At 38.8% G+C, this 14,980-nt stretch overlaps 2 protein-coding genes across 2 annotated transcripts in view; one reads left to right on the top strand and one right to left on the bottom strand.

Moving 5' to 3' along the window:
* The window catches only part of PPM1E (protein phosphatase, Mg2+/Mn2+ dependent, 1E), a 264,999-nt gene extending 261,260 nt beyond the window's left edge, over positions 1-3,739 (top strand). The window contains exon 7 of the mRNA XM_006832382.1: positions 2,110-3,739. Within this exon, the coding sequence (XP_006832445.1) occupies positions 2,110-3,182 (1,073 nt within the window). The 3' untranslated portion in view covers positions 3,183-3,739. The remainder of the gene's footprint in view (positions 1-2,109) is intronic.
* Positions 3,740-5,027: 1,288 nt separating this feature from the next.
* TRIM37 (tripartite motif containing 37) overlaps positions 5,028-14,980 on the bottom strand; it is a 152,635-nt gene continuing 142,682 nt past the window's right edge. The window contains exon 25 of the mRNA XM_006832380.1: positions 5,028-5,306. Coding sequence (XP_006832443.1) covers positions 5,303-5,306 — 4 coding nt within the window. The 3' untranslated portion in view covers positions 5,028-5,302. The remainder of the gene's footprint in view (positions 5,307-14,980) is intronic.

Raw genomic sequence — 14,980 nt, 5'->3', positions numbered from 1 at the left:
AAAAAGTACTCCTGAGCATAGTTCAACTCTACCTTGGAAATAAAGGCCACTTGAGCTTTAAAAATGAAAAGCTTTTCAATTGTTTCTTCCCATGAGGCCTTCAGATTCATGATCCCCAGTTGACAAAGGCAAAATATGTTTCCTAGCATATGGAGAGAGGCGGTTGAAGACAAAAGGATGTTGCCATTTCTATCATGAAATGGATATTCATGCCCTCCTACCAAATTTGGGGGCGAAATGTCATGACTTTGACACCCGACAGCAGAGCAGGTGAAAAGCCAGAATTTTGGCAGTATTTTCTCTGTGCAAATCTTTGTATGTTATGTTCCAAACTAACAGTTGCAGTAGCCTTTTAATTGAAGCACTAAAAGTAGAGTTTTGGGAACAGTATGACTCAGATCACATTTATTTTTAGAGCTGGCATTCAGAAAATAATGATGATGATGATAATATAATCAGGTAGAGTAAAGGATGGGGAAACTTAGTAAAATGGATTGATGGGGGATGCTGACTCCCATGATTGGACATTTGATCAGCTCTAACAAGCTAGCGGGAAGCATCATAGTATAGAAGCAGAAGGTATCAAAACCACGCTTGGCTGCTGTAGGAAACAATGACGAGCTTAGATATGGGACAAGAGGGTTATTGGTTAGTGAATAGGAGAGAAGCTGAGAATTCATAGGGTCAAAAGATGAGTTTCTTACCTGATAGGTACAGTAACTCGGGTAATTATATTAAATAAATATCTGCTGTTCTGGGTAACCCATTAACATGCTGAAGAGGCCCGTGGCTCACTTCGGTTTTAACAGAGCTATCCAACAGGTTTTCAGGGCCTGTTGGAGGATTGAACAGGGATACAAAATGTTGTAGAGAAATCTTGATTGGGTAGGAGAGAGCCTATAACAAATACCAGAAACTATGTCACTTAAGTAAGTAGATTTATCTTCCCCTACCAAAAGTTCAATTGTACTGCAATGGAAAAGGCAGCAATTGATGAGTGTGATGCAGTTAGTGAGAGCTGGGATTTGGACCCAGACAGTCTGATGTCAGTGCTGGTGTCCTGAACCGCTAGGCTATAAAGCACTTTTATAATTTTTTCTTTCTATTCCTGTCAGTAGGTGAATTATTAACACCCTAGTCTCAGTGAACTGCTTTTGATGTAAAGTGAATGAGTATTCCTTTGTTGTGGTCATTAGCTTGTTGGTTACTCTGTAGGCTATGGATCCTTTTGCTAGTAGGCACGCTCCCCAAGTACGTATGTGGGGAGAACAATGCTTGGATCTGAAGATTGCATCGTAGATGATCAATTTTCTCAATGATCCTGTTGATAGAAACCTGGCTTAGTGTGGGCCCAAAGCCTCCAGTTCCTTTCTACTCTAAGCACTCTGTACTCTAGCCACATTAGTTAGTGTCTAACATGCTGCTGTTTTCTCCGCCAACTGAGGTCTCTTCTCTGCCCAGTAGAAAGCAACTGCACTGGAGACCAAGAGACCTGCATTCTATCTAGTTCCCTCATGTGAGACTTTGGGTCAGCTCCAGGGCATTCCCTTGAAGGAACTGGAATTGATGAGTTTTTAAAGTTCCTTGTTGCTCAAAACTTCTGCAAAGCATGAAGCTACTGATTTCAAGACAAGGACAGAACAAATTAAGTGCTTAAGGAAGACAATGATCAGACTTTTGTTTTGTTCAATGTGGACTTGTACTCAAACCTCAATCAGTTTAAGCCTAACCATTAGTAAAAGAACAGATCTGCTAAATCGACAGTTTACTTACATAGAACTGAACTTTCCAGTACAGCCACAAATTTAGATTTGACATTGTTTGCCATCATGCTCAGCTAAGCCTAAAAGCAGAGTTAGTGGCGTAAGACTCGGAGTCGAAGCTAGATAATGAGTTCTGCCAGTGACTGGTAATTATTTGAGAGTAAGGGGTCAGCAGCATCCGAGTAACGGGAATTTCAAGTATTTGGTGTAAAGCTAGCTTATAAATTATTTTCAATAATTTTGGTTAACTTGCAATCAGAGCCATGACATTGGCTGTAAACCTTCTTAGCAAGCAAGGGAAACCCAAAACCTGACCTGCGATCTCCCTGCTTTCTCATTCACACAGGAGATGCCGAACATAAGCCATATATCTGTGGGGAGGCAGACTCTGCATCTACTGTTCTGGATGGGACTGAAGACTACCTCATTCTGGCCTGTGATGGCTTCTATGACACCGTGAACCCAGACGAGGCGGTGAAAGTTGTGTCTGACCACTTGAAGGAGAACAATGGAGACAGCAGCATGGTTGCCCATAAATTAGTGGCATCAGCTCGTGATGCTGGGTCAAGTGATAATATCACTGTTATTGTGGTATTCCTGAGGGACATGAACAAAGCTGTAAATGTTAGTGAGGAATCAGATTGGACAGAGAACTCTTTTCAAGGAGGGCAAGAAGATGGTGGGGGTGATAAGGAGAATCATGGAGAGTGCACACGCCCTTGGCCTCAGCACCAGTGCTCAGCACCAGCCGATCTAGGCTATGATGGGCGCGTGGACTCTTTCACCGATAGAACTAGCCTGAGCCCAGGGTCCCAAATCAACGTGCTGGAAGACCCAGGCTACCTAGATCTCACACAGATAGAAGCAAGCAAACCTCACGGTGCCCAGTTTTTGCCACTAATTGAGATGTTTGGTCCTGGTGCACCAAAGAAACCAAATCTTATTAATGAGCTAATGATGGAGAAAATACCAGTCCAATCATCATTGCCTGAATGGAGTGGTGCTGGAGAGTTTCCTGCTTCTTTTAATTTGGGCTCAACAGGGCAGCAGATACACAGAAGGGAGAGCTCATCTCCCGTCTGGTCTAGGTTTGAAAACGAACAGCTCAAATCCCTGGGAAAGAGAGTTTCTAGATTGTCTTACTTACTGCACCCTTACTCAAAGCAGCAACATGGATTCAGGTTTAATGCCAAGTTTTATTCCTTTCTCTCTGCTTGGGAGCTTTCCCACAAAACAGGCACTAGCCTGTCCTCACTTATCCGAAGTGGGCAGAGAAATAGGATGTTAAGAAGTTCTCTGCCATGGAGGCAAAATAGTTGGAAAGGAAACAGTGAGAACCTGCTGAAACTCAGGAAGAGCATTCCTAGTCCAGGCTCAGCTCTTCCCTGGAGATATAACATAGAATACTTTTTTCTTTAATATAGGCTAGCTAGCTCCCAATAAAACCACCACCATCAGAGTAGAAACAAGGTAGACATTTCTGAAACATACGTACTTCATTATGAATCATGAATGGCTCCATTCTTACATGTAAATAGATCTTTAGGGAACTCAAAGTACAGTGTTTTCAATCTAAAGAAAAGTATTGGCGATTCTACTACCAAAATTATCCTACACAAGAGGTCCCTGTGATGTGTACCCACACCTACCTACAACGCACCCCCGTCTACTACACCCTTTCCTTCTCGTCACTAGTGGATGCTTGTGATTCAGCTTATTTCAGTCAGGATATAGTGTTGAAATTCCAACACAGTTGAAATCTGGTCTGATGTGCCTAATGTATTTACAGAAAACTTAATGCAGAATTACATTTAGTTAGGAAATGTTCCCCAAAGCCTGGGGCAGTGAAGGAACTCCTCCTCCACCCTTTTTTGGGTAGGTAAAAGACTAAAAGCCATAAAGGTTTTAACTAGTAACAATGGAAGTTAGAAAACTAGTTTGTTTTTTTTAAAACAATGTCAGAATCTGACTTGTGAGGCAGTGTATAATCACAGTGTTTAAATGATCTCCCCCTCCCCCGGCCACATAAAAGGCAGATTATGAAATTTTTTTTTTAAATAAAAAATGTATTTCCTAGGGCTTTAGTTATTTGAAAGTTTTATAACCTGTTTTGGTGCTTTGGGCAGAACTTTTATTTGTCATTTTAGGAGACAGCTATCAAATGGTTTTCATCTGTGATGCTAATGTGTTTGTCACTGTACCTTCATCTCAGGAAAAAACAAAGTGGCTGCTGGAGATGATGTCAGGTACAAATAGAAGAAAACAAATTGCCACTTGAAAAGTATATCAAATAGCATTTCTAATGTTTCTGCTCTCTCCCCCTTTTGTTTATAGACAGCAAAGACAAATAGACTACTATAAAATTTCTTTTCTCTAAAATTGTTTCCCCCAAAAAGAGTGAATTGAAAGTGAAAGGTGTGAGAAAGGGTCTACCGTGAGCTGAGGTGCAGGTTCTGTGCAGCTGTAACTGGGGAGCCCGCCGCTGGAGTTTGGCTACGTGTAATTTCAGACTGCAGACAGGACATGCCTTTTATTCAGTATTTATATTTGACATCTTAAGAGTTGTCTACTTTTTACTATTTCTGCAGTTTCAACCCAAAAGCCTATCTTCAACTAAAGACAGCAAGTAAATGAGTAATTAGATTCAGGCAGTGAAGCAGTCTCAGATTCTCTGAGAATCATGAATGTCCCCAGGTGACCTGGTAACTTCTCCCAGCCAAGCATGGACTAACCATTCTGATGGAAAGGGGCAGCCCCCTTGTAATGATGAAAATCACTCATTCTTAAAGATGCACAAAATGCTGTGGTACAAAGATGCCCACTGCCTGCCTAACTATGATTTTATGCAGTTTCCTAATCCCATAGTTGTTAAATGCTATTGAGTCAGTTCCAACTCATAGTGACACTGTATACGGTTTTCAAAGAGTGTCTGGTGGGTTTGAACCACCAACTTTGCGGTTAAGCAGTCCAGTGCTTAATTCTACAGTGCCACACCCCATACTGGAGGACTAACATTCCTAGATTTTAAAAACATACATGACTACAGCCTATTTTGGGTGCCAGTATATCTATATTATTGTTGTTAAGTGCCGTTGAGCCGGTTCCCATTCACAGCAACCCTATATAGGGTTTCTGAGGATTGGCTAGTGGGTTTGAACTGCCCACCTCAAGGTTACACAGTCCAGTGTTTATCCTACAGTGCTACACCAGGACCCCATATCTATATTAAGTAAATCTAAAAACAGCTTCATATTAGTAATGATCAGATTGTTATAACCTACAGGTTTTATTTTTTAAATTTGGATGTAAGTAAATATCTTCAGTATTTGTTTTCTCTTGACTTTGAAGCCATTTCTCCTTTTTTCCAATCTTTTGGTACGGCTGAAAAGGAGTAAACAGAACCCCAGCTACTGTCCTAGAATCTTGTCATAGTTCTGATACTCGCGACCCCCACACCTGGACCTCATGCACATCTGTCGTTCTCTGAAGTCTAGATCTTGTGACCAACCCACCAGCAGCAGTGTCAGTTTCTAGTCAAGTCATCTAAGGAAACAAAAACACAGAGACAACTTACTGTCGGTGTAGATTCGAGTCCAAGCACTTAGCTAAGTAAAAAAGAACTGTCTCCATTTTTTAGAGTTGTCTACTGGTAATGTTTATGAAGAGAATAAACAAGGTGGAAGGGAGAGACAGGTATAGTGATGGGCTTCTTCAGTGGGTGAAATTGGGACGAACACAGACCACAGCTTGAAGGGTCTGTTTTTTTGTAGATCTGACGACATAAGCAGTATTAACTCCATTTTTCATTACCATTAGCCCTCTAGAAAATAAAGCAAAGTAGTTCCAGTGTGGTCAAGTTAGAAACCAATATTGTAAAAAATAGCAATTATTCATTTACTCACAACATGCATATTTATAGAGTAGTTAGGTACCATTTGTAAGGTTAGTCCTTAAAATTCTATAATACCTATTAAAGTAGCGGTTATTGGTCTGATACATGCTGCTCGATTCTGTACACTAGACAAGCAGCAGTGCTTTGTGAAATGCAGTGTTATATCTCAATGCCACTGGTGATAGGAATTAGCTCCCTTCAGTTCAAACTCCTGTGCCCTTATTTGCTGCTTGCTGACGTAAGCAATAAAAACCCCTCTAATGGTATCTACACATTTCTGTAATTTGTATTTAATGATGGTGTATCTGGTGACTATAAAAAATATTAGACAGATATAAAAGTATATAATATATATTAATTGTTAATGCTGAGGTATAGTCTGTGAATTCTGTGTTTTGTACTTTTATTCATTGTATAACTTAGTGATGGTGAAAGTTCTACACACTCAATCCTTAAAGAGCTGCAGTGTTGTTCCTTTTTCAATTTAACAGGATCTGCATCAATCTGTTTGCCTGCTAAAACAAGTTTTGTTAGAATAGGAAATAGTGAGACATGTAAACAAGGAAGTGTAGTACTGGTTAGGGAAACGACTTCAAGTCACCAACTGAAGTCCTTACAAACTCCTTGTACATTCACTGTGAGTTTCAAAGGGAGTCAGTCCCTGATGTAACAGTTTCCTTTATTCACTTCCTAGCTGTGTACATTTGAGGTTAGGCAACATTTGAGGTTAGGTTTGTCCATCAGAGGATGGGTGGAGACAGAAATATATACATACCTTTTCTTTACCTAAAAGTGCCATCTATTATCCTTGAATTCCTAAAACTAAAGTTACTACTGTTCCGTTGAATTTAGCTAGGAGGATCCTTGAAAGGAACGGCTTTTCCAAGGATAATGTCAACCATGTTAATGTCAACTCTGAGTCCAAGTCTGAGCACATTTATAGTGGTATTGTGTCAATACTGCATTTTCATGACAATACTTCATTGTTGGAACACTGTGCCAGTGAGAAGTCCAACATGGAATGGGCAGATGGAAATGATGGCATTCAGTCAGAGATAAATTGCTGGACATCAACTACTTCTTTCCCATCAAAAGCTCATTGTTGGCAGAGGCTTTATGACTGAAATTATTTTTAATTTTTAAAGCTAAGTTGTTCACTCAATGCACATTCTCATGTAAGCAAAGCCATAAAAGGATTTTTACTGTAGTTTTATTCATGCCATAATTCGGGACAATTTTTCTTTGAATCATAAATGAGAGAAAGAATTCATTTCCCCCACCTTTTAAAATCATGCAGTGTTAAAGGAAAAAGATCCACTCTTCTGTTCTGACCTGTGAAAAGCGTAAACGTCTTTTTCAAAACAAATTCAGATATTGCCAGTATTATAAACTGTTTTCCAGACAAAGGGTAACTTTGTTGAAAAAGAATGACTTACCTTGTTATTTCCTCTAGCAGCATTATATCTTCTAAGACTGTTTACTGTACTAAATAGAAAATAGGAAATAGGATAGGGAATTCCAGACGGACATAGCAGTTACTCTTAAAAAAAAGAAATATTCTAACATTAAACGTTGATGTATGAAATAATCCACAGATGCATCACTGTTAACTCTTACTCTAGGTGCTCTTTGGTGAGAGGCAGGCTCTGTTCTCTTGTTTATGCCATTTCTCTGCAAAGAATTCCCAATGGAGTGAAGCGGATGAAATAAATCATTTCTTACCAAGTGGATTTACCAATTTACAGACCTGCTCTACAGCTCACTTTTGAGTCCTGTTGTGATCATGAATGGTCTTTTCATATTTTATTTATCAAAACTGTTCATTCAGGTAAAGAATATGTTGACATTTTGCCAATTAATAAAACCCAGCAATTTAAAAACAAACTGATTTGTCATTGTATTCAAAGGGAAGTCATTTAGTGATAAGATTCAAGTCCGATTCCCCACAGAACTAACATAACATCCTGAGGATGCACTTTTCTTAAGCTGTAAGTTGTTGTTAGGGGCCATTGGCGGCTTGGTTCTGACTCCTAGCAATTCTGTGCACAACAGAAAGAAACACTGCCTGGTGCCCACATTGATGTCACTGTGCCGATCCATTTCATTAAGGGGTCTTCCTCTTTTTCACTGACCCTCCACTTCACCAAGAGAAGGAATATTTTTAAAAAAATTCTTGCTAAGTACTACTTTAACTATTATTTTCCCCCAGAATATTGGGAAGAGCTGTCCTTCACCTACATTTTCTCCTATTTGCTTAATTAGAAGCCCTGGTAGCGTGGTGGTTATGAGTTGGGCTGCGAACCTCGAGGTCCAGCAGTTCAAAACTACCAGCTGTTCCATGAGCGAAAGATACAGCTTTCTGCTCCCATAAAGATTTACAGACTCAGAAATCATAAGCAGGGTCTCTATGAGTCGGAACCACCTCCACAGCACATAACCACCACCACCACCAGTTTAATTAGGGGCCGGGAACAGAGATGGGGAGGTTATATAGTATCCCAAAATAAAAGAGGAGCTGGGCTTGCCAAAGGTGGTTTTCATCCCTCGAGTCTCTTAACTACATTTTTCTTAAATAGCTGAATGCAACCATTCTCAGTCGTTCACACACACCCCACACCCCCACCCCCAAATTCACTTAACCTTTCTCCTAAGAAGGACAAGGGAATTCTCAGTGAGTTGTGGTTTCAAGTCTGTCTGGAGGATGCCTGTTAGGAAGTAAAGAGACAGGAGAATATGGGGGACAGAAGCAAAGCCAATACAACAAGACAACGGCATCTGAGGGGAAACATGATAGAAGCTAAATGACAGAGTTAAACTCCAAAAATCAAAGTCAGTACATGCACTGCATTATCCTCCTTTCCCCACCTTTTAAATTACAGCATTTCAACAATCTCAAATTCCTCATTTATCCCACCAAGCAAAAATTGAGAAAAAAGGTTTTTTTCTTTTTTTTTTTAGAAAAGAGTTTTATATGTTTGAAGGGGTTTTGAAACAGAGGATAGAAAAGGAATATTTTGAAAAGTGTTACATATACTTGAAAAAACTAAAATATAGTTATTTAACAAGGAACATCTTTTCTCTAGGCAAACAACACACACACAAGATACAAATGAACCCCAAGGCAGAGACAATAGAAAAAAATAGGTAAATTGGATTTCATCAAAATTTAAAACTTTTGTAAATCAAAACAATTGATCCAGGGAGAGGAAAGACAACCAGCAGAATGGAATTAAATATTTACAAATCATAGAATCTGATAAGGGATTAATATATACATAACTCTTACAATTCAATAACAAACAACCTAATTAAAAAGCAGGCCAAGGACTTGAATCAATATTTCCCAAACAAGATATACAAATGGCCAATAAACACATGAAAAGATACTCAAACTTTTACCAATGGGGCTAAGAACAGCATGCATCAGTAGGAACAGGAAATAAAGAAGCTGATGGTAAATACCTGACACAGACATGCCCGGAACTCTACGTTTATCCAGCTAGCATCATTTTGTAATGCTTATTATGCTATTACTGATACGAAATCCTTTAGTTTAAGCTACATATATACAAAGAGAGAGAGAGAGTCCTGTGTGGCCATGTGGGTTAATGCGCTGGACTGCAAAGTCAGTTTGAACTGCAACCTCGGCGATTAAAGCTCATCAGCTACTCTTTGGAAACCCTATGTGGAGTCACTATGGGTTGGAACCGACTCAATGACACTTAACAAAAACAAAATACGTATGTGTGTGTGTGTATATATATATATACACATACATACATACACAAATAATATGTACGTGTGTGTATATTTGTTAAGTGCTTGAACCGCTGATCTTGCGGCTCAAACTGACTTTGCAGCCTAGTGCATTAACCCACAGCACCACACCAGGACACTTCAGGGAAGTGCAAATCAAAAGCACAATGAAATAATATGAGGGCACATCAACAATGGAATGAAAAGATAATGGAACTTTTCTACAAACGTTTCAAGTCCCTTTTACTTTGTACCTATTGTTAGGTGCTGTTAAGTTGGTTCTGTCTCAAAATGCCCCTATGCATAAGAGTCCAGTCCCGCATCATCCTCACAATTGTTTTTCTGCTTTGAGTCCACTGCGGCTTCTACTGTGCCACACCATCTTGTTCGGGGTCTTCCTCTTTTTCACTGACCCTAAACTACATCACATACAATGGCCTTCAGGGATTGTCCCTCCTGATAATATAACTGAAGTATGAGAGACAAAGTCTGGCCATTCTGGCTTCTAAGGAGCTTTCTGGCTGTACTTCTGCCAACACATTGGTTTGTTCTGGCAGTTCAAGGTACTTTTAATATTCTTCTCCAACACTGCTACCTCAAATGCATCAGTTCTTCTATGGTCTTCCGTATTCACTGTCCCAACTTGAACATGCATATGAAGCTACTGAAAATACCATGGCTTGGGTCAGCACACCCAAGATCCTCAAACTGACATTTTCACTTTTGAACACTTTAAAGAGGTCTTTTGCAGATCTACCTGCTGCAATATGCCATTTGATTTCTCGAAAGCTGCTTGTGTAAGTATTGACAGTGGATCCAAACAAAATAAAATATTTGAAAATTTTTCAATTTTTCTCCATTTATCATGTTATTGGCCCAGTGGTGAGGAATTTTTGTTTTCTTTACATTGAAATGCAATCCATACTGAAGGCTGTGGTCTTTGATCTCCATCAGTAAGTATTTTAAGTCCTCTTTCAGAAAGAAGGATGTATCATCTGCATATACCAGGTTCTTAATGACTCTTCCTCCAACCTTGATGCCACATTCTTCTTTCTACAATCCAGCTTCTCAGATTATTTGCTTAGCATACAGATTGAATAAATATGGTGAAAGAATAGAACCCTGACACACACCTTTCCTAATTTTAAGCCATTTTGTGTCCCCTTGTTCTGTTAGAATGACTGCCTCTTGGTCTATGGACAGGTTCCTCTTAAATACAATTTAAGAGTTCTGGAATACCAGTTCTTTGTAATGCTATCCATAGCTTGTCATGATACACACTGTTGAAAGCCTTTTTTATAATCAATAAAGCACAGGTAAAGATCTGTTATTCTCTGCATTTAACCGAGACCCCTTTGATGTCAGCAATGATATCTCTTGTTTCACATCCTTGTCTGAATCTGGCTTGAACCTCTGACAGTTCTGTGTCAATGTACTGTTGCAGCCGTTTTTGAATTATCTTTAGCAAACTTTTTCTTGTGTGCGATATTAATGATATTGTCCAATTTCTACATTCCATTGGGTCACCTCTCTTTGGAAGGGGCACAAATACAGATCTCTTTCCAATGTTGGCCAGATAGCTGTCTTCCAAATTTCTTGGCACAGATGAGTGAGTGCTTCCAGCGCTGCATCAGTTTGTTGAAAGATTTCAATTTGTATTTCATTGATTCCTAGAGCCCTGTTCTTTGCTAATGCCTTCAATGCACCTTGAACTTCTTCCTTCAGTACCTTTGTCTCTCAATCATCAGTACCACTGGTTGAAATGAACATCAACCATTTCTTTTTGGTACAGTGACTCTGTGAATCACTTCCATTTTCTTTTGATGTTTTCTGCATCATTCAACATTTTTCCCATAGAATTCTTCAATACTAGTTCAGGTTTAAATTTTTTTTCAGTTTTTTTAGCATGAGAAATGCTGAACATGTTCTTCCCTTTTGGTTTTCTAACTTATGTCTTTGCACATTTTATTATAATTCTTGATTTTGTCTTCTCAAACTGCTCTTTGAAATTTTCTGTTCAGCTCCTTTACTTCATCATTTCTTCCATTTGGTTTAGCATCTTTATGCTGGACAGCAAGTTTCAGAGTTTCTTCTGAAGTCCATTTCAGTATTTTCCTTCTTTCGTGTCGTCTTAATGTCCACTTGCTTTCTTCCTGTATGATGTTCTTGATGTTATCTCATAATTCTTTTGGTCTTTGGTTATTAGTGTCTGATGCATCAAATCTGTTCCTGAGATGATCTCTAAATTCAAGTGTTATGTGTTGCAGGCCATTATTTTGACTTTCATGGACTTGTTTTAATTTTCTTCAGCTTTAACCTGGACTTGCATATGATCAAATTGATGGTCTGTTCCACAGATTGCTCTTGGCCTTGTTTTGGCTGATGATAATACAGGTTTCTTGCGGGAGAAAGATGAGGCTTTCTACTCCCGTAAGGATTTACACCCTTGGAAAACCTGTACAGGGTCGCTATGGGTCGGAACCGAGTCAACGGCACTTAACAACAACAACATCCTTTCCCAAAGGAGGCAGTTGCATTGCATGGAGAGTGTGATTAGTGTTACTGAACTGTATATGTAACATTGGTAAACAGCACATACTTTGTGATATATATTTTTATCACACACACACACATACATACCCCCCTCCCCCCAAGAGCTATGGCTGTAAACAAGTTAATCAACATTTTATTATCATTTAATTAGTTTTCATGTTGTTTTATCAGGGTATGAGGTAGAGATCTACATATATTGCTTTCAAATGCACAAAAAAACCTGCCAGCTTTACCAATTGACTGATTCAATACCACATTTTGCATTTATACCAGTAATTGACAAGGCTGCATATATTACTGGTGGGAATGCAAAATGGTACTACCTGTCTAGAAAAGTTTGGCAGCTTCTTTTTAAGTTCTTACTTATTATGTTGTTATAAAGCTCAGCATAAGACCCAGCAGTCTGAACCCTAGGTATATAATACTCTATAGAATGAAAACTTAGGTTCACTTAAAAGATTGTATATAAATAACAAGTTCATAATATCAGAAATTGAATATCCATTTTTTTCTGTGTATCGAGTAACTTTGTATATAAATGACTCCTTTCTCAACTATTTTATCTCTACCAATTCATACTCCATCATACTATACTATAGTAACTACTAGGATAAGCCTTTACTTAATTATGCTATTTCTATTACTAGAAACTTACTAGAAATTTGTGTTTTCTAAGTTATTATAGAGTCCCTTTGTCCAGTTATAAAATTTTTCCACTGAGAATCAAATTAAAATTGTTAACACAATAATAAAAAAAACACCCCACAACTCTATATTAAGAAAACCAACTATCCAATTTAAAAATTAGGCAAAAGAATTAAACACACACTCCCCTACATTATTCACATAACAAGCAGGTGAAAAGATTTCAACATTTGGTCCTTCAAACCAAAAAACTCAAGTGTCTTCGAACTGATTCTGACTCATAGTGATTCCACAAAGGGCTACTGAGGGTGTAAATCTTTATGGGAAAAGAGTCTTGTCTTTTTTGGGCAGAGCAGCTAGTGGGCTTAAACTGTTGACTTGTGGTTAGCAGTCCAGTGCTTATCCAACAGTTGGTTATGTGCCGTGGAGTCAGTTCTAACTCACAGCGACCCTGCACAGGGTTTCTGAGGCTGTAAATCTTTACGGGAGCAGAAAGCCTCATCTTTCTCCCGTGGAACAGCTGATACTTTCGAACTGCTGACCTTGCGGTTCGCAGCCCGATTCGTAACCACTACGCTACCAGAGCTCCTCTGAGATATCATGGCACACCTAATAAAATGACTAAAAAACAAAACAAAACAAAAACCAACAAAACCACATTTTCCATTTCTACCAGTAACTGACAAGGATGCATACGTTACTGGTAGGAATGTAAAATGGTGCTATCACTTCTAGAAAATTCTGGCAGCTTTTACAGTTCTTACTTATGTTATTATAAAGCTAAGCATATGACCCAGCAATCCGAACCCTAGGTATAGAATACTCTATAGAATGAAAACTTAGGTTCACATAAAAAATTGTACATACATATCTCTAAAGTTCATACTATCACAAACTACAATTAATTTAATGTCTATTAATAGAAAATGTGCATCCATACAGTGGGATGGTATTCTGCAATCAAAATACATGAAGAATTGCTTCATACAAGATGGATAAATCTTCAATGTGTTTTGCTGAGGCTACAGATTGTTTCATCCCACCTACATAACACTCTAGAGAAGGAAAACGAAAAGTTTAGAGAACACATCAGTGGTTGCAGGGGTTAAGGGACGGCAGGTTATCTATAAAGAGCCAGCACTAGGCAATTTTGTGGGTGACTGAACAGTCTCTGGTGGTCATAAGGTAATGAATCCACAACTTTGCATTTCACAAAACTCAGAACTGTATACCACAAAGTGAATTTTAATGTATGTAAATTCCAAAATCAGCCAGGATGTATGGGGGAGGACAGAATGCAGAGTCTAACAGATGAATCTAACTGTATTGCAAATGAATCATGCACTCCAGGGGACGGGGAAAAAAGAACTACTGTAAGGACCGAAGTAACTTTTGTGGAAGTGTTATGACACGCTACTGAAAAGCTAAAGGGAAAAACATCTCTACAACACACTACTACAGTTGACAAACTGGTTCCTCACAGGGGTATAGGTTAATAGTTCTGAAACTGTGTTGTTTATACATTACAGCTGACAAGTAAACACTAGACGGTGAGTCAGAGAAAGCCATAAATAAAGCTAGAATGGACTCTGTGGTACTGTAGGATCATTACTGGACTGCAAACCACAAGCTTGGCAGTTCAAACCCACCAGCTGCTCCTCAGAAATCCTATACAGGGTCACTCTGAGCCAAAATCAGTTCAACAGGACTTCACAACATCATCTTCTGAGAGAGACCAGAAACAGTGACAGTAAGTACACAAGCAACAACATCTATTTCTAAACACCATCATGTAGTAAGAGGAACCATGGTTCAGTCCACAGAGAAGTGGTCAACTCGGGAGAGAAGACAAGATGAACTTGGCAGTATTTTGTGGTGCCAAAAAGTAAAGCAACACTTTTTACAAAAAAGGCTGGGCATATGATGGTGGATGGAAAAGACATAGAAGTCAACCTAAAAGACCTTCCAGTGGTCAGAACTGAACAAGCTGAGCTAGAAAACAAATAGTACCGTATCATTAATATAAAGCTGAGTCCATATATATAAGTAGCTGAATTTTAAAACTAGAGAAGGGTGAACTTTTCCTTACACAATTCTAATGAATGAACATAGAAGACATAAGGTAAATAGAAAACTACCATTAGAACAAAGGAGTGATAATTACTGATGAAGAGCAAAGAGCACAGCCTTCGGTTTGGATTACATCTCAAAGTAAAGAAAACACAACTCCTCACCACTGGACCAATAAACAACATTCTTATTAACGGAGAAAAGATTGAAGTTGTCAAGGACTCATTCTTCTTGGATCAACTATCAAAACTCAAGGAAGCAGCAGTCAAGAAATCAAACAACGTATTGCATTAGGCAAATC

The sequence above is a fragment of the Chrysochloris asiatica genome, unplaced genomic scaffold (genome assembly GCF_000296735.1).
Source record: "Chrysochloris asiatica unplaced genomic scaffold, ChrAsi1.0 scaffold00007, whole genome shotgun sequence".
Taxonomy (NCBI): domain Eukaryota; kingdom Metazoa; phylum Chordata; class Mammalia; order Afrosoricida; family Chrysochloridae; genus Chrysochloris; species Chrysochloris asiatica.
The sequence above is the reverse complement of the archived record's forward strand: the minus strand, read 5'-3'. Positions and strand labels throughout refer to the sequence as shown.